Consider the following 21,466-nt stretch of genomic DNA (forward strand, 5'->3'; position numbering starts at 1 on the left):
AATTAATTCTAAATTCCACCCTTGTGTGGTACCGCTCATATCCTACCACCACTCAAAGTAACTCATCATGTCTTATCCTTGTGAATAATGCTTGGGATGGAAAATGAAATGAAGACTTGTGTATTGGACACTGACCTGAGTCAGTACATATGTAAACATACTGCTAATCCTCTCTGTTTGCTTTAGCTATTCAAATTCAGATAGAACTGAACACAATTGCTGGGTATGCAATGTTCGACAGCCATAGAGCCCTTTTTTTATGTAGTTAGCACAATCCAAAACCTCTGACAAAAAGGACATAGCGAAAGGGAAAATAATCTGGGCTTGGATTCGATCTCTGATTGGACTGTTAATGGCGTTCCGCTGTCCAAACATCATGTGGCATGGAATTCTACTGTTTGGGTTCTGACTGACTGACCTCTTTGCGTATATAAAAATAGACAGACTACTCTGGTTTTAAAATGGGACATAGTAACAATGCATTAAATGTAGGTGTTGACTAAAGCATTTACCGTTTCCCTTTCTTTCCCCCCTTGCCCTCAATGATTAGTGCTTCATATAATATATATTTTTTGGACTATTTCAGAAAACATATTCAAATACTTTAAGCATGTTTTTTTCTTCATTTTTCTTTAAAAAGAATATGTTTGATACAAGGTTAATATAGCACTGTCTTTAGTTGTCCATGAATTGTTGTTCTGTACAGATTATGGCACATAGTGGCGTAATTGGCACATTGTTCAGTAATACAGCTCAGCTTTTTCCACTGAGAGCAGATCCTCCAAGTCTTCTAGCTCTCCAAGAAACCTAGTCCCCTTCAAGGTGACACTGACGTAGATGGTCTTCTCTGGCACATCCAGTAATGTAGTTATATATTAACTCTAACTAGATATCTAAATTAACACAGGTCTCTGGAAAATAGTATAGAATGGCAGCGGTATGGCTGCTCGGTTTGTCATCATTTATAGAAAAATAAATATCTTCATCTGTGTCGTTTGAGTCGCTTCTTTATCTTGGTTGGAAAAGTTTACCAAAGGATCCTGTGGAGAAAAATCTTGACATTAGTAAGTAAAATTGTCAGAAGAGCTGTAGAAAACCAGTAGCAGTAGTTAAAGCAAAGTAAACATGTGTCAAACTCAACATTAAACACAGTGAATAACCTACAATATGTTGCGTAACTGCCAGTTGTAAGTACCATGTCACAATGTGCATCTACATTGCAATAACATTGTTTATGCCCATCTAACTACAACGGCTCTCCATGGTCTTTAAGTCTGCAGTGCTGGGGCGTTTTAATTATTTCTCTGACTGAGACCAATGTCTGTACAGACGATGGTCTTGGCCCTCTTCCTCCTGCTACTGTTCCTGCAGTCGTTCTATTCCTTTTCAAAGCTGGGTCAATAACAGACGTGTGGCCCCCTGGGATTTTAGCCACACACTAGCCCAGTGCATGTGTTTAACTTTCACGCTTGGAATTTCAAATGGAGGCAGTCCAGCTTATCGGTGATGCATAAAAAATACAGGAAAGTCAAGGGAAAGTTCCCCTTTCCCATAACAAAACATTGAAACAATATTACACTGTCCACCTGAATGAGGGCTGCAACCCCATAAATGCGTAATATTTTTCATAAAGTATAGGTTGTTGAAGAGCATGAATCAAACATAATTGGAATTATAATTGCTAATGAATGACCTTTGGTGATCTTGCCATTAAATAATATTTTCCAGGGCAGTTTATGAAAAATCCATGCCGAAATAACAACCATATGCCATTTCCCTTCTATTCCCAAACTGGGACACTAACACCACAGTGATCAAGGTTGGGAAGGCTCAGGAAAGGATTTGCGGAGGGGTAAGTGACATAGTACTCACCAGAGCATAAATTCAGGAAGTTTGTTCCATCGACGTGATGTAAAAAAGGCTTCAGATAGTCAGCAGGAGATCTCGAACCACTTCTCTGACACAAAGGCCACAGGAATCAGCTGCCTTTCAGTGGGAGAAGGTCTGTAGGACAAAGGATTGAGACACAAAGATAACGAGAGCCTGAGTCCAGGAGACACTGTATAGAGGTACTTTGCAAGGAAAACAATACCACTTCCAAAAAGAGGATTTACACCATTTAGGGCAAGGACTTTTTCCGAAATATGTGATTATACCAGGTGAAACTCCTGTCCTGACTCATAATCAGTGTTGGGGGTAATGCGTTACATTAATACTATTATTACGAGTAATTTTTGTACCAATTTGAGAAACAATATTACAGTTATTGATCAAAGATACAGTAGGTATCCTATTCCTATTATAGTTATTATATGTGATGATTATTCTGTACCAATTTAAAAAACTGACCGTTTTATTGTTTCTCAGCATGGAAGTACTCCCATTATTTTGATTTGGTAGGATGACAAAATGACAAGAATATAACTGTAAAATGTAAACTGTGCCCAGGAGAGAAACACTTTTCCACTGCTAGAAATGCAACCTCCAATCTCTTGAAGCACCTTCAAAAGCAACACGCCAAGACAAAATTCATAGCGAAAGAACCCCAAGGCCTGACTGAAGATGACTGTAGGCCTACCTCATCCAAACAATCAAGGCTTTTTTGAGGAGGACAGGCTGTGAGAGCTAAACAAGCTTGTAGCTGGGTGTGTAGCAGAAATACTGCCCTATACCCCTCTTTTTTGTGTTGCTCATTATTAGGCTACTTGTGTTGGTGTATAGGACCTATGTAACGTTTACATTGTGTGAGGATGCGCAACATTTTGGGGGGTAACTTTTGACTTTTCCCAGGGAGTAATAAGTAAAGTAATTTGTTATTGTTGAAAGAAGTAACGAGTTACAGGTAATATATTTGGTTTTTGAGTAACACCCCAGCACTGTTCATAATAACCAACCCAAAAGTGAGAAGGAAGCACTTACACAAACAGTGATTAAACTGACCCAGAAACCTAGCGCTGAGAGCGATTTAAAGCCGGTGTACCTATTTCCGTTATAGGTGGTCTTGTATATAGGGGTCTGCTGGATCATCTCGTCTGTGTAGACGGGCACAGCGGTGCGCACACACTCGCGCGAGCACTGCAAGCTGTCGTTGTAGGCGGTGAAGATGTCCACTTTGTTGGGCACGCGGGCAGGGGTGAAGTCGGTCAGGTTCTGACAGCTCTCCTCCTGCTGGTGGATCTTCCGCTGATGGCTACTGTGACGGCCATTCCCCGACTGTACACAGCTACAAAAACACGTACCAAAGACAAGAAACAAACATAAAATCATACCTTGTACCACTGTGGATGAGTGGCTCTGGTAAAAGCTTAATTGAAACTTTCAAAAGCGATGTGTTGTGTGTGTGTCAGGAAGAACTTGCAAAGTAAAGGAATCTTTCCTACCAGTTTTTAAGGACAAGTGTAGTTATCAAGGCTGCAATGACCATAATGAGAGACACAGTGATTGTAATAATCTGGTGAACTGCCAGACCTGCAAAGAAAGAAGGACACAAAACACAAAGAAGAGCTTAGTCACGAATGGAACGGTTTTAAAGGCTGGTAGTAATTTGCCATGTTACAGAAAACTAGTAACATTTTAAGGATGTTTTTGAATAAACATATGCGCTCCACATAACACCAAGGGCAATCTACTCAAGGTCAGAGGAAGATATCTGTGAAGGTATTGATCATTCTTTCTTCATTATTTAACAGATCTATAAAGTATTTAATCAAAGCCAACCACCTGCATATTAGATTAGTTATCTATTTTTGTACAACTTTTTTACAACTTCTCCTGAACTGGTGGGAACCTTAAACCTCACTTTGAGTTTTTTAACTCTTCCCTGATTCAAAGTGAATTCAAAGCACTAATACTTTTCACTTGTCAAAACTTAATCTCAAAGTCTTTACCTCAAAATAACCAATAGTTCAGTTCAAATACAAATGTACATGTTATCCATGCCTAAGCTGTTTTTGATGAACCCAGACAGTTTTTAAGTTCATATTTTGGGTTAGCTATGTTCCAACTCAAAATTGGGGTCAACTTTCAAAGCAGCATTACATTCCCGTTACTTTCTCCAATTACAGAAGGTTTTGTAAAATATATAATAAGCCTAGGATCCTGTAACATATTTAGAATTTTGAAAAAACATCCACCACAATATCAATTCATGTGCATCAAGGCACCAATAAGAACAAACAAAAATATTTGCAAATTTCTACAGGGCATATAACATGGTTCACAGTGGTGCCCCCTCTCTGCTTATTGTGACACAAACCTCCAACCATGAGTCTCCATCCACCAATCGCAGCATTGCTTTTGCACAACGCCGAAAAACAAATGCGGACTTCCAGATGTTTCGCTGGTTCGAATAATTCCGTATGACTGAACTACAAAACACTGTATTGTTTTACTTAAACCCTGGAGAACCATGCAAGGTGCTGATCCCTCAGTTTAGGAGGAATAAGGTCATCTACAGACACAGACGCAGTACATGTCAGCACCACAGATTTCTCTCTATGGCCGACATACAGTATGATGAGGTGGTGTGGGGTTGGGAAGGGGAGGGGGCAATTCACCAGCAATGAGTGGGCCACATGCAGCAGAATGCCAAGTTGTTCATGATGAAAACGTCATTGCGGGCCCATACATCCAAACCCTCATCAACCAAGGTGATTGTCTGCTGATTCAGTCTAGTTAGTCTTCGGGATAGCTCAAAGGAGCGGCCACTCAGTCATTGTAAAATGCTAGCTCCCTCATTGTGCATATACATTCCCTTGGATAACAAACTTATGTGGGCAGGGCACAAAGCAGCCAGGTCAACCTTGGATTAATGATTTCTCTGGCTGTCTCAGGAATGCCTCCCTTCCTTCGCCACAATCAGTCCCTCTGCAGCAAAGACACATGAACTTATCTGGCAGTCATTTGCATCTTTCTCTCTTGCTCACTCGCATGCCTTCCTTCCTGGCTGACATCAAGGCTTAAGTTGAAAGTGTGGAGTAATAAATGAACACCTGTCCAAGTTCATGGATAATAGATCATGGATCGATAGCCCACGCCTCCATGGAGAATTGTTTCGTTTTACATTCATGTCGGCATGAAAGGCTTCTCTGGCAGAGATTTCCAGCTTATACCAAATTCATATCAGGCTGAAGCTACTGGCCATTCAAATACAGTCTTAGGTCTCATTATAACCTACTTTTAGGGCAGTGCATTAACAAGACAAGATAATGTCAGAAAATGATTCCACTGACACAACCGGGAGACAGTCCAGATGATTCTCTATCCCTGTCCAGAACTGAAAGAATTGGTCCTGCTAGCTCAAACTCATTGTGCTCTAGCAGTGAGGCTGAAAAATCACCTTTAGCAGTCACCTTGCTTTAGAGGGTGCTGGGTTATGTTTTGTTTGGAAGAGTCAGTGCCAGACAAAGAGAGGGGGTGTGAGAATGGGAAAGAGAGAGAATGAGAGATGGACAGAAAGAGCTACTGACCCCTGTGTCAGCAGAGTTTGGGGCACACCAAGGCTCCCGGAGAGAAATAAATTAGGTTTTCACCTTCATGGTCTTGTCAGTTTGATGAACATGCCATTGACAAGCATGGCGTTTTAAGAAAATCTCACTATCTGCCTTTATTAAAGACTACCTAGCCCAGCCCAGTAGGGGAACAATAGAATATAATATCAGCAACAGATGTAAATAGTTTATCAAACACATTGACCTTAACATACATATATACTGTACAGTACCTATGTGTATGCACATCCAGTTAATTAAACAGTAATGGATAAAAGCCTGTGGCAAAACTCCACAGCCAGTTGATAAAAATCTAGCAGCACTATAGCTCTTAATTGGCAACAACAACAAAAAACATACTGCCAACCTTGAAAACGAAATGGAACACTGACGTCAAGCTGAAAATGGTACCGGAATAAACAGTGCATTTAGTAATGAAGCCATCCACTTTTGAACCAGAAACTGTGTTCTCCTCTATAAATGGACATTGGCTTAGCTTCCAATCACAGGGGACCCTTGACCTTTGCTCAATTTCATAGCCTGGCTATTTGAATTGCTTGTGGACATTGATTTTAAACTGTTATCAGACCATTTGTGCGGGAACTGCTTTTGAGCGGGTTTGTCCTCCCAAGATGGCCTCAATAACAAAAGCATTGCCGAGCAAAGGAAAAATATGTGGAACTCAGTTTCTAAGCAAGGAGTTATTTGGCGCTATAAAGCAATCATTCTAAATGGCCATTGAGCATTAAGGCCTAATGCCTCTGTACAGCCCACGTCCGCTAGCAGCATTAAAGCTCATGAAAAATGTGGGAATAGCCCTCATTTGTGAATGGATATGTTGTCGAGAGCAAGCCAGCCCTCCCTTCCTCCCACACATTGCAAATGTACGGAATCTGTCCCTCATTTATAATGCATTAAACTTCCTGGAGAGTGTGAGGGTTGACATGCAGTGAGACTTAACCCCCCTATCCCCTCCGCTCTTTCCCGTGGCCCCTCTCCAATCCATCCTCCCAAATGTGGTACCTGAGTGGGGAGGGATGGGAGAGATGGGGCAGGGGAAACCTTCTGTCAAAGCCTGCTGATGGCTCAAAATTGCCAATTAACGCTGGTGTCAAAGTGTCAATCTGACCTGATTTCCACTGAGTCACCGAGCAATCTAAAACACTTACAGAAGAAGAGAGGGTGCTTCTGAAGAGAGAGAGAGAGAGAGAGAGAGAGAGAGAGATCAGAGCCAATTATTCCACACACCTTTTCTCCCAATGTCAAAGGCAGCATTGCATAATTCAATCACTCGAGATAGCAAACTTTAACAGTCGAGGAGATTTGGTCAGACTCTTGCTCAAGTTCCGCTGATTTTGTGACTTACCAGTAAATGCAGTTGTCATGCATTCCTGTACTTCATTTGGGGACAGTTGGCTATGAAATACTTCTTCTAGTGTTAAAGAGCCACTGAACACAACAATTGGCACGTGTGTCTTTCAGTTGCTCATTAGAAAAACAAGATTTCAGTCTTGGAGGTGTGTTTCCTCACCGTTTCTACGCAGAATTAATCTAAGATAACTCAAGAAATCTGTAGTTTGATTTTATGGTTTTGCCAAGGATGTTTTAGTTGCGCAATTTGACATCTAATTAAGGTTTTGGTGCAGTATTTCTCAAGTAAAAGAATTTGCAAAGTTTTGTCTTATCTAAACAAATCGAGCTGCTGGGCAGGTCTGTCTCACTCTCTATGCTATTGGATATAGAGCAATCACTGCAGCTGTTCACCCCATGTTAGTTGGCAAATGAACATCGTCAAATTAACACCTAAACTTAATTTATCTGTTGTGATGCACAGATGTTTCAAACTTTAAGATGAGGCTGACTTTATGACCAAAATTATTCTACTTACACTTTGTGGTCAATTTTGACAGAACTATTTCTTCATTGAATCAATGCTTTGTATAGGCAGTCACTTTTTAAGTACAGAAAGGTGATTGCCACCAACAAGTGGGACTACATAAAAGAGAGAAAGTTTTATGAGTGTGATGTATTCAACCGTAATCCCTGGAATAGTGGGGCGGCAGGGTAGCCTAGTGGTTAGAGCATTGGACTAGTAACTGAAAGGTTGCAAGTTCTAATCCCCGAGCTGACAACTCTGTCATTCTGCCCCTGAACAGGCAGTTAACCTCCCCACTCAATTATCTGAATTGATATTGATGTTTCTCCATGCTGTCTGAATTTGTGTAAAACAAACAAATGCCATTTGAGATTGCATTCTAAAATAGGTACACCAACACCTCATATTTCTAGTTGACATTGGGTAAAGGAACAATTTGCTATCTCCTGACCTGTTTGGATGAATAAGGTGTTGGAGTCTTACAAGCCAATACAGAAACAACAAAAGGTTTTTAAAATGGTCGCTTGCCAATAGTGCACCTTTTCCTCTCAGAGGAGATGTCAGACATGAAAGAGCTCTGCATTGGAAACATGAAGTAAAACAGCATCTGTTCATTCTGGCTACTCTTCATCTCTTCTTGGCCGAGTTTCTATAAATCAGAAGGCTCGACTCTGCATGGCTGTCACCGGGCATCAGCATTTAAGTCCAGATTTAACGCTCGGGAAGAAAATTCATTTTTACCCAGCTTATCGAGAGTAAATATAGAGTAATGGTGAGATTATTAGATTGCCATGGTAACCAGTGGGGAAAGTTTCTCTCTTTCTGCCTGAAGAGCCTCTCACTCTATTGTAGCCTACACCTCTACAAGGCTCTCAGAGGTCACAATGTAGCATTGGTGGCGTGGCGTTTGCCAAATTTGCACATCTCTTTAAATATAGATACTTAACTGCAGCACTCGAGTACTGTACTTAACGTACATTTTATATGTGCTTCGGGTGGATTCTGGACTTGCCTATTTAACTGACTGTTCGTTTCACCACACCTCTTCAGAGTGTGATAACAAGACCTGAATTAGCAGCTGCAGCAGGTTCTATACATTTTCGATGCATTCATCACATTTTTGGTGGGATTTCATTTTTACTTATTGACTCCACTGCCTCGTTTTACCTCTCGACTTCAGAACGCGATAAGGAGACTTGAGCGATCAGCAAGGAGGATGGACGGCAGTTTTAATCATCTCATATCCATAATGAAGCTGACAGCTCCATCTGCGCGGCTTTGAGAGAGCTGAGCGGAGCGAGCACAACATCACCGGGAACAATCAGCCAGCATCTGGAGGCTTAAATCTACTTCACACAGTGGGCCACAGGATCACTAAAGAATAATGATCAGAAAAAGGCAAATACACAAATATTGTCAGAGCTTGTTGCTGTGCACCTAGGTGCTTCACTGATATTACATTTAATCTATTTAAATTATATTGGTTACGTACACTTACAGTTGAAGTAGGCAGTTTACATACACTTACGTTGGAGTCATTAAAACTAATTTTTCAACCACTCAACCAATTTCTTGTTAACAAACTATAGTTTTGGCAAGTCGGTTAGGACATCTACTTCGTGCATGACACAAGTAACTTTTCCAACAATTGTTGACAGACAGATTATTTCACTTATAATTCACTGTATCACAACTCCAGTGGGTCAGAAGTTTACATCCACTAAGTTGACTGTGCCTTTAAACAGCTTGGAAATGTCCAGAAAATGATGTCATGGCTTTAGAAGCTTCTGATAGGCTAATTGACATCATTTCAAGTCAATTGGAGGTGTACCTGTGGATGTAGTTCCAGACCTACCTTCAAGCAGTGCCTCTTTGCTTGACATCATGGGAAAATTGAAAGAAATCAGCTAAGACCTCAGAAAGATAATTGTAGACCTCCACAAGTCTGGTTCATCCTTGGGAGCAAATTCCAAACGCCTGAAGGTACCACGTTCATCTGTACAAACAATAGTACGCAAGTATAAACACCATGGACCCACGCGGCCGTCATACCGCTCAGGTAGGAGACATGTCCTGTCTCCTAGAGATGAACGTACTTTGGTGCGAAATGTGCAAATCAATCCCAGAACAACAGCAAATGACCTTGTGAAGATACTGGAGGAAACAGGTACAAAAGTATCTATATCCACAGTAAAATTAGTCCTATATCGATATAACCTGAAAGGCCGCTCAGCAAGGAAGAAGCCAATGCTCCAAAACCGCCATAAAAAAACAGACTACGGTTTGCAACTGCACATGAGGACAAAGATCGTACTTTTTGGAGTAATGTCCTCTGGTCTGATGAAACAAAATTATAACTATTTGTCCATAATGACAATTATAATGACAAAGAACATCATCCCAACCATGAAGCACAGAGGGTGGCAGCATCATGTTGTGGGGTGCTTTGCTGCAGGAGGGACTGGTCCACTTCACAAAATAGATGGCATCATGAGGACGGAAAATTTTGTGGATATATTGAATCAATATCGCAAGACATCAGTCAGGAAGTTAAAGCTTGGTCGCAAATGGGTCTTCCAAATGGATCATGACCCCAAGCACACTTCCAAAGTTGTGGCAAAATGGCTTAAGGACAAAAAAGTCAAGGTATTGGAGTGGCCATCACAAAGCCCTGACCTCAATCCTATAGACAATTTGTGGGCAGATGTAACGGCGTTCTTCTTTTGTTGAAGGAGAGTCGGACCGAAATGCAGCGTGTAAGTTACTCATGTTTATTAGGAAGACAAACGAACGAACTATACACGAATAACTAATAAATACAAAAACAACAAACAGAACGTGAAACCTAATACAGCCTGACTGGTGCACACTACACAGAGACAGGAACAATCACCCACGAAATACAAAGCGAAAACCAGGCTACCTAAATACGGTTCCCAATCAGCGACAACGAGAATCACCTGACTCTGATTGAGAACCGCCTCAGGCAGCCAAACCTATTAAACACACACCCCCCTAATCAGCTACAATCCCAACTACTACAAACCCCAATATGAAACTACAATACATAAATAAACCCATGTCACACCCTGGTCTGACTAACTAATAAACTAAAACAAAAAATACTAAGACCAAGGCGTGACAGCAGAACTGAAAAAGCGTATGTGAGCAAGGAGGCCTACAAACCTGACTCCGTTACACCAGCTCTGTCAGGAGGGTCTCCCAACTTATTGTGGGAAGCTTGTGGAAGGCTACCCGACTTGTTTTACCCAAGTTTAACAATTTAAAGGCAATGCTACCAAATAGTAATTGAGTGTGTGTAAATTCTGACCCACTGGGAATGCGATGAAATAAATTAAAGCTGAAATAAATCATTCTCTCTACTACTATTCTGACATTTCAAATTCTTAACATAAAGTGGTGATCCTAACTGATCTCAGACAGGGAATTCTAACTATGATTAAATATCAGGAATTGTGAAAAACGGAGTTGAAATGTATTTGGCCAAGGTGTATGTAAACTTCCGACTTCAACTGTATTTTGCAGATGTTTTTGCGGGTGTAGCAAAATGCTCATTTTCCTTGCCCCAACAATGCAGTAATACCTAATAATACAAAACAATACATGCAAATCCCCAAAATAATGCGAAATATATAACTACTAGAATGAGCATTGTCAGAGCCTGGAATGTAAATATATACAGTGCATGTATATGATTGTGTGTATAGATATGGACAGTATATGAACAGTAAAGGTGTCTATAGGAGTAGTTACAGAGCCAGAATACAGTATATACATATGAAGTGGGTAAAACAATATGTAAACATTATTAAAGTGACCAGTGCCAATGACCTAAGGACTGGCTGATTTCCAACTTTTCACTGTGTAAAGCAGGGAGACGCACCCTCGCCCGCTTTATTTCCACAACATGTTAATGATTTAGCCCTACAAATCAAACATGCTGAACTTGGTGTTGAAGTTGCGGATATATTCCATCTTGTTGTATGCTGCTGACATAGTTCTCCTTGCAGAGACCGAAGATGACCTCCAGAATATGTTGAATATTGTTAATTGATGGTGTAATAAATGGAGACTAGAGTTAAATCAAGATTGATCATTTCATAAAGAAGGGAGTGCAGAGAAGTGCACACAACTATTGTTTTGGAACAACCCCATTATTCTACATTGTGCTCTATGAATATCTTGGTTTCACTCTGGATGAACACATGACCTTGGAAAATGGCATTAGATCACTAGTAGAGCCTGCAGAATCTACCTATATAAAGATCTTGGTTAATGTGTATAAATCCTGTGTGTGTCCGGTGATGGACTACGCTGCTGGGTATGAGGATCCAAAGTGCATACTAATTGTAACAATGTTTGAAACCGAGCAATCTGCTGCCTTACTGGTGTGCACAAACTGACTCCAAACCTGGCCATCTGTGGAGATATAGGTTGGGAACCATGTGTGATTAGGCAAAAATGTGGAACATGCTGATAAATATGCCAGAATCACAAAAAAAGTGACCTGAGTCATAGCTATTCATGAGCCAGAAAATTGTTAGACATTTTTTGTGAAACTGATTTGCAGTATATATTCAGGAACAAATTACAGTGGTTGCTCCACAAAAGGTTTTAAGATTATGCTGCGGGACTTGTGGTTTAGTACGGTACCCTGCGTCACTACTTCATTGCTCCAGACCAGCGCAAGCGGGAGATAGAGCACTGATTATGCTTTTGGGTCCCATGGCGCTACTGTGTCTCTAACTGACAAGGAATGGGTGACATATACCTAAATAGAACTTCACGACTTCAGTATTACTTACTAAAAGTGTTTTTACACACGACTTCAGTATACAAAACTGTTGTTACACTAAGGTTTTCATTCTAAGAGAAACTTAGACTACAATCAGGGTGTGGAAATGTTAGGATTATTTTTGCTCTTACTGTAGTTCTGTAGCCTACTCCCGACCAGTCACGTTGTACAGTGCCTGAGTGCCGGTCTAAGACACTGCATCGCAGTGCAAGCTATGTTGCTACAGATGCTGGTTCAATATCTGTGCTGGCCTTGACTGGGAGACCCATGAGATGACTGTAGGTAATTGGTTTCTCTCCCTCTAAAAACAGAATCATTCTAAATAACAAACTGTCTTTATTTAGAAATTAGTAGCAATGTCTCACCACATGTTCAAGAATGTCCTTTTTCTTGCTAATTTTACGTTATTTGAAAACAAAATAATATCCAAAATATTGTTATTTGTTAAACAAAGCGATTATTATTATTATTATTATTATTAATTAGGAATTATAAACTCATCAAAAAAAGAAATGTCCCTTTTTCAGACCCTGACTTTCAATGATAATTTGTAAAAATTCAAATAACTTCACAGATCTTCATTTTAAAGGGTTTAAACTTGGTTTCCTATGCTTGTTCAATGAACCAGAAACAATTAATTAACATGCAATGGTTGTTATGACACTAAAAGCTTACAGATGGTAGGCAATTAAGGTCACAGTTATGAAAACTTAGGGCACTAAAGAAGCCTTTCTACTGACTCTGAAAAACACCAAAACAAAGATGCCCAGGGTCCCTGCTCATCTGCGTGGACATGCCTTAGGCATGCTGCAAGGAGGCATGAGGACTGCAGATGTGGCCAGGGCAATAAATTGTAATGTCTGTACTGTGAGACGCCTAAGACAGCGCTACAGGGAGACAAGACGGACAGCTGATCGTCCCCACAGTGGCAGACCACATGTAACAGCACCTGCACAGGATCAGTACAGCCGAACATCACACCTGCGGGACAGGTACAGGATGGCAACAACAACTGCCCAAGTTACACCAGGAACGCACAATCCCTCCATCAGTGCTCAGACTGTCTGCAATAGGCTGAGAGAAGCTTGACTGAGGGCTTGTAGGCCTGTTGTAAGGCAGGTCCTCACCACACATCACTGGCAACAACGTTGCCTATGGGCACAAACCCACTGTCGCTAGACCAGACGGGACTGGGAAAAAGTGCTCTTCGCGGACGAATCGCGTTTTTGTCTCACCAGGGGTGATGGTTGGATTTGCATTTATCGTTGAAGGCATGAGCATTACACTGAGGCCTGTACTCTGGTGCGGGATCGATTTGGAGGTGGAGGGTTCGTCATGGTCTGGGGCATCATTGGACTGAGATTGTTGTCATTGCAGACAATCTCAACGCTGTGCGTTACAAGGAAGACATCCTCCTCCCTCACGTGGTACCCTTCCTGCAGGCTCATCCTTACATGACCCTCCAGCATGACGATTCCACCAGCCATACTGCTCATTCTGGGCGTGATTTCCTGCAAGACAGGAATGCCAGTGTTCTGCCATGGCCAGCAAAGAGCCCGGATCTCAATCCCATTGAGCACGTCTGGGACCTGTTGGATTGGACAGTGAGTGCTAGGGCCATTCCCTGCAGAAATGTCTGGGGACTTGCAGGTGCCTTGGTGGAAGAGTGGGGTGACATCTCACAGCTAGAACTGGCAAATCTGGTGCAGTCCATGAGGAGGAGATGCACTGCGGTACTTAATGCTGCTGGTGGCTGCACCAGATACTGACTTTTACTTTTGATTTTGACCCCCCTGCCCCTTTGCTCAGGGACACATAATTCCATTTCTGTTAGTCACATGTCTGTGGAACTTGTTTAGTTTTTGTCTCAGTTGTTGAATCTTGTTATGTTCAGACAAATATTTACACATGTTAATTTTGCTGAAAATAAACACATTTGACAGTGAGAGGATGTTTATTTTTTTTATTTCTTAGTTAGGTTGACTGTATCACAACCAAATGGTTGCAATTTCAGTATAATCCACCAGAAAAGACAAAACAAATAATACAACAAAATATTATTATTATTATTATGTATCACATCCAACCGTGATTGGGAGTCCCATTGGGCGGTGCACAATTGGCCCAGCGTTTCTCTCTCTCTAAAAACAGAAATAAATGTTTTGGCCTTCACAAATATTATAATGTCCTTTATTCAGATTACAATCTCTCACTTTTGTTTTTTTGAAAACAAAATAACCTACAAAATATCGTTATATATTATCAAGTTGATGGCACAGTCATATAGCCCAGCACCTACATAAAGCTCACTCATTCATGGCTTGTATCAAAATAAATAAGTACCAACATTCTTTATGATATACTTTAATAAAGACATGTTTTGGTTATCTTGACCTGGACACCATGTACAGTATTATAATAGCCCTCCTGATCGGCGCAACGGTCTAAGACGCTGCATCACAGTGCAAGATGCGTTGCTACAGATATCCGTGCCAGCCGCCACGGCGAGACCCATATGTAATTATTGGCGGTCACGTCATTGAACAAAAAATATTCTGATATACTGTAGGCCTACCCTAGGCAACATGAGTCTCACTAGTGTTCAGTAATGTGCTGTTAAAAGTGGTGTCGGTCTTATTTATTTAAAGACCATTTCGAAGTAATAGCCTACTCACTGTGGTCAACTATTTTAGCACCTTTTCACGCTGCACTGAGACAAGCATGGGGACTGGTCTTGATAAATCAATGAGATTTAAGGGTGTGGAAATGTTATGCTCTTAGTATTGTAGCCTCATCCTTTCATCCTCACGGAAACCCTGAGGGTTTTTCATTTTTCTTGGAATAGAAACAACAATATTAATCATATTAATTAAGCACAATTAAAATCAGTCCCATATACTATGTTCTTACAAAAAAAGCTCCAAAATTCTCTAGCACAGCCACTATTGAAGGCAATGAAATGCTTCTCAAAGATCCCCTCTGGTGGTCAAACTAGCTCTAACTAGCTTTAGTGGTCACAATAGCTGAATCTTAAATAACGTGCCATATAATTCTGCGGCACCATGCAAGCTGTGCTGCAGTAAGCTGCAACTTGTAAAGGACGAACCACAGTACTATGTGGTGTTAACCTCTCTGGCCCACCCGACACGCTAGCGTCCCACCTTGCCAACAATAAATGCAAATGCGCTACGCCAAATGCTAATAGCACTCGTTAAAACTCAAACGTTCAATTAAAACTCACATGCAGGGTACTCAATTCAAGCTACACTCGTTGTGAATCTAGCCAATGAGTCAGATTTGTAAAATGTTTTTCGGCGAAAGCATGAGAAGCTATTATCTGATAGCATGCAACACCCCGAAATACCAGAATGGGACGTAAACAAAGGAATTAGCGTAGCCGGCGCTACACAAAACGCAGAAATAAAATATAAAACATTCATTACCTTTGACGAGCTTCTTTGTTGGCACTCCTATATGTCCCATAAACATCACAATTGGGTCTTTTTTTCGATCAAATCGGTCCTTGTATACCCAAAATGTCCATTTATGAAGACCGTCAGATCCAGAAAAAACATTATTTTTTAAAATTAAAAAAGTTGCCTATAAACTTTGACAAAACACTTCAAACTACTTCTGTAATCCAACTTTAGGTATTAGTAAACGTTAATAAACGATCAAATTGATCACGGAGTGATCTGTATTCAATAGGCACAAGTTTGGGAAACGTAGCCAGCTTTTCCGGTTCCATTTTTCACAGCTGTGGACCTGAAAACCGGATGTGGCTATTACTCAGATGACCAAGGATTTAGTTAAATCAAAATCACAACACTGGCGACATCGTGTGGAAGCTGTAGGAACTGTAATCCCACCCTTAAGTACTTTTCCTTCCAATAGACAATACATAGACTGGCGGATTGATTTTTTCTCCGTCGATTTTGTGATCAGGTTTCCTTGCGATTTTGACCACGGAACTCGTTCTGTTATAGTCACAGACACCATTGAACCAGTTCTAGAAACCTCAGAGTGTTTTCTATGCACACATACTAATCATATACATATACTATATTCCTGGCATGAGTAGCAGGATGTTGAAATGTTGCACGATTTTTAACAGAATGTTGAAAAAAGTAGCCCGATCTCTAAGAGGTTTAACCAAATCAAGGACACACTTTTTCTGATCCACCAGGAAAAATGGACAGTTGTTATTTGTTTTAAACCTAAACTTAGAACATACACTCTTCAATTATAAGGTACTTTTTTGTGCTCTCCTAGATTTGCATTGAGTAACATAAGCATGCTGGAGGTCTTTTGTTTCGAACACAGCCCTGCATCCCCACCAACACACAATTACTGTTGTTGTTTACGTAATCCAAAAACATACCATTATAAATTGCAATATGGGTCAGGTGTGCATCATTTGAAAGCTTATTATATTGCCTACATGGCTAGCTAAGTTATAAAATATGATCTTACAGTGTTAGACTTTCAAAAGGCCCTTCAGACAAACAGATTGTAACTTTGGTGCACATAGAATGGAGTCATGAGTGCGTGTTCTGCACATTCTGAGAAAATCCAGCTGAGTAGGTCTGGATGGGGCTGGTTCATATGAATTGAAACATCTGTACCACTGGGTCAAAGCTAAAAGTTAAGATATAGTCTAATGTAGAAGTATGGCAGTTTCCCATTTCACTATGCCATATAGTGCCTTCAGAAAGTATTCACACCAATTAATGTTTTCAACATTGTGTTGTGTAACAGCCTGAATGTAAAATGGATTAAATTGAAATTGTGTGTTACTGGTCTACACACAGTACCCCATAATGTCGAAGTGGAATTGTCTTTTGAGATGTTTTTGTTGTTGTTAAAAATGAAAATCTTAAATGTCTTGAGTCAATAAGTATTCAACCCTTATGATATGGCAAGCCTAGATAAGTTAATGAGTTTAACTGTGCATAATAAGTCACATACACTATTAAGTTGCATGGACTCCCTCTTAGTGCAATAATAGTGTTTAACATTATTTTTTAATGATTACCTCATCTCTGTACCCCACACATTCAATAATCTGTAAGGTCCCTCAGTGGAGCAGTGAATTTCAAACACAGATTCAACCACAAAGACCAGGGAGGTTTTCCAATGCCTGCAAGGAAATAACAAAAGCATACATTGAATATGTAATTACACTTTGGATGGTGTATCAATACACCCAGTCACCGTGAAGATACAGGCGACCTTCCTAACTCAGTTGCCGGAGAGGAAGGAAACCACTGAGGGATTTAACCAGGATGCCAATGGTGACTTTAAAACAGTTAGAGTTTAATGGCTGTGATAGGAAAACACTGAGTGTTTACTAACCTAAATGACAGAGAGAAAAGAAGTAAGCCTGTACTCAATGAAAATATTCCAAAACATGCACCCTCTTTGCAAAACGGCACTAAATCAAAACTGCAAAAAATGTGGCAAACAAATGAACTTAATGTCCTGAATACAAAGCATTATGTTTGGGGCAAATCCAACACTACACATCACTAAGTACCACTCTTCATATTTTTAAGCATGGTGGTGGCTGTATCATGTTATTGGTATGCTTGTCATCAGCAAGGATTAGGGAGTTTTTTAGGATATGTTAGCAGTTGAAGTCCAAAGCAAACCAGGGGGAGAAAAATAGATTTATCCGAGAAGGACAAATCATAGCTGTTATGCTGGGAGGTAGATGTTCTGCCTCCCCTGTCCTCAGCTTTTCTCCACAGAAAAAAGGAACAGGATGCCATTTATAACCCCCCACCCTAGCCTTGGGTTGACCAATCAGAAGTTCTTGCAGTGCACCTGGGCCAATGGCCAAATAACAATAATAAGTATCCTGCTCCAGACTCAATGTACAGACCAATGAACACGTGGCACATGTCGTTCTGAGTCCAGGACTGACATTCCACAGTTTCTAAACAGGTGTTAAACTGAAGACCAAGTATTTACATTGACAATTCCCTATTGACCATTAGTACTCTCGTCCTCTCATCATCTGCGCTGTGTATTTATCTTCAAAATATTCTTATAGATAAAACTAAACAGAATAGAGCTAAGCACAGGCAAAATCCTAGAAGAAAACATGGTTCACTCTGCATTCCAACAGACACTGAGAGACAAATTAATCTTTCAGCAGGACAATAATCTAAAACACAAAGCCAAATATACACTGGAGTTTCTTATCAAGATGACGTTGAATGTTCTTGAGTGGCCGAGTAACAGTTTTGACTTCAATCAGCTTGAAAATCGATAGCAAGACTTGAAAATGGCTGTCTAGCAATAATCAACAACCAACTTGACAGAGCTTGAAGGATTTGAAACATAATAATGTGCAAATATTGTACAATCCAGGTGGTCAAAGCTCTTAGAGACTTACTCAGAAACACTCACAGCTGTAATTGCTGCCAAAGGTGATTCTAACATGTATTGACTCAGGGGTGTGAATACATATGTAAATGAGATTTGTGTATTTCATTTTCAATAAATGTGCAAACATTTCTAAAAACATGTGTTCATTTTGTGATTATGGGGTATTCTGTGTAGATTGGTGAGAAAAAAAAAGATGTAATCCATTCAGAATTCAGTCTGTAACACAACAAAATGTGGAACAAGTCAAGGGGTATGAATACTTTCTGAAGGCACTGTATGTTCAATGACATCATCCTACTGTATAGTTATGTATTGGCATTTACCACATCTGGCCAAATGTCCATAGTCTACAATGTCTTGAGATGTTTTAACACTTGTACAGTTTAGTGGTCAATATATTCCAGCGGACCCTTTGGTTGCCCTCTGCAGTGGGAACGTGATTGTATGACATTCATGTAAATTTACCCAATGGGAAAAGTCAGTTAACATAGTGCTAGGTCATACATCATTAAACCTCACTGATTTTACTGCCACCTGCATAGTCCATTAAAGAAGCAGAGCCTCTTTGTTGATTTCATTAAATGGTAAATCTAATGTGCATAGCCAGTCAACTTCATGTGTTTGCGGCATGGAGAGACTTGGAGAGACCATAAAATCACACATTACATTGTACATCAAATGGACAGTAATCGGTAACAACATTTAATATGGGATCAATATCACGTCAAATGAATTTGCAAATGTAAATTACCAATCCACAAATATAAATCACCAATCCACAAATGTAAATCACTATCCACAAATGCAATTCACTATTAACAAACAAACGCCATTTGATTTGTATATGTAAATCGAGGGCCTTAAGTAAAATGACTGGCATAAAGATTTGCACATAGGAGAGGTATGCACAAACATGACAGATATGGGAAACCTGCAACTCCATATTTGGAAGCACTTATGTCACCTAACTTTTGGCTGGGATTTTACGACTACAAATCGCTTTCTATCGTAATAACCTTTTTTCTTTGTGGGTAAACTTCTTGTCTTTTTCTTGTCATCAAATCCCTGCCAAAAGTCAGGTGTAATAACTTCCAAATATGGCGTTGCAGGTTTGCCATATCTGTCATGTTTGTGCATATCTCTCCTATTGTGCAAATCTTTATGGCATTCATTTTACTTAAGGCCCTCGGTTTTTCTTATTTTTTAAATATTTTCTACACAGTATAAAAATAATGAAGACATCAAAACTATGAAATAACACATATGGAATCATATAGTAACCATAAAAGTGTTAATCAAAAAGAAATATTATTCAAAGTAGCCACCCTTTGCCTTGATGACAGTCTTGGCACACTATTGGCATTCTATCAACCAGCTTCATGAGGTGAGAATGAATTTCAATTAACCTCTTACATCTATGGGGGCGCTATTTCATTTTTGGATGAAAAACGTTCCCGTTTTAAACAAGATATTTTGTCACAAAAAGATGCTCGACTATGCATATAATTGATAGCATTGCTGCAAAGAAACCACCAGTAACGTGTCCAAAAATAAGAAGATATTCTCTTGCGTGCCCTAGAACGTGGCTTCAGGCAAAACCAAGAAATGGCACAAGCATTTTTGAGGCTCTGTTTTCCATTGTCTCCTTATATGGCTGTGAATGCCAAGGAATTAGCCTGCCCTTTTTGTTCATTTCCCCAAGGTGTCTGCAGCATTGTGGCGCATTTGTAGGCAGATCATTGGAAGATTGACCATAAGAGACCACATTTAACAGGTGTCCGCCCGGTGTCCTGCGCCGATATTGCTGTGGACACTGTCACCTGCCAGTATTTTTCCATGCCTTAACAGCATGGAAAGCATTCTTCCAAACTGCATATCTGGAAGAGATATGTGGGAAAACACCTTGAGGATGATTCCAAACAACATTTGCCATGCAGAGTGAATATTATGTAGTTAATCCGGAAACAAGTTCAGCATATGTAGGTGAACTTCTTCAAGACTGTTGGAAAAGCATTCCTCATGAAGCTGGTTGAGAGAATGATAAGTGTGCAAAGCTGTCATCAAGGCAAAAAGTGGCTACTTTGAAGAATATAACATATATTTTGATTTGTTTAACACTTACTACATGATTCCATAAAACTTATATCATATGTTGATGTCTCCTCATTGAAAACATAGAAGTTCTTAAAAGTAAATGATTTTATTTATTTGGTTATCTGTATTTTAGTTAAAATGGTACCAAATGCTATGGTAAGAACAATTTAACAATACTCTATCACAAATTAGTCAATTTATATGGTTCAAAAGCATATTTTGAAAATCTGAGATGACAGTGTTGTTAAGAATAGACCTAAGCTATCATAAGAAATCACCCATTATTTTTTCATTTTATTTGCGATTTTCAGAAATGGGATTGAAATGGATTTAATTGTGATTAATGAGCCTGAGGCTTTAGTCACAAACCCGGATCCGGGATGGGGAGTTTCAAGAAGTTAAATGGGTGTGCCTTGTTCAAAATAAATTTGTAAAATTTCTTTTTTTCTTAATGCAGTATTGACCCCATTGTTATGGCAAGGCTAGATAAGTCTCAACAGTAGAAATTTGCTTAACAAATCACATAATAAGTTGCATGGACTAATATAAATGAGTTACCCTTTTTGGGATAAAGGGCAGCATTTCACTTTTGGATGAATTGCGTGGCCAAGAAACACAAGCAATGGGCATTAGTCCCAGATGCTAATATATGTCATTTGGTCTGATGAGTAAAAACTCTGAAGTTTTAAAACTTTTTGAATGATGTCTTGTGAGGCAGAACTGGCAGGTGAACAGATGATCTCCGTATGTGTGGTTCCCACCGTGAAACACGGAGATGGTGTGGAGTTGCTTTGCTGT

At 40.0% G+C, this 21,466-nt stretch overlaps 1 protein-coding gene across 1 annotated transcript in view; it reads right to left on the reverse strand.

Annotated features, from left to right (window-relative positions):
* Positions 1–1,931: 1,931 nt before the first annotated feature.
* LOC135503660 (adherens junction-associated protein 1-like) overlaps positions 1,932–21,466 on the reverse strand; it is a 28,967-nt gene continuing 9,432 nt past the window's right edge. Inside the window, exons 3-5 of the mRNA XM_064921812.1 lie at positions 3,381–3,468; positions 2,981–3,223; positions 1,932–2,004 (exon numbers count right to left, since the gene is read on the reverse strand). Of these exons, the coding sequence (XP_064777884.1) occupies positions 1,932–2,004; positions 2,981–3,223; positions 3,381–3,468 (404 nt within the window). The remainder of the gene's footprint in view (positions 2,005–2,980; positions 3,224–3,380; positions 3,469–21,466) is intronic.

Source organism: Oncorhynchus masou, chromosome 18 (genome assembly GCF_036934945.1).
Source record: "Oncorhynchus masou masou isolate Uvic2021 chromosome 18, UVic_Omas_1.1, whole genome shotgun sequence".
Lineage (NCBI taxonomy): Eukaryota > Metazoa > Chordata > Actinopteri > Salmoniformes > Salmonidae > Oncorhynchus > Oncorhynchus masou.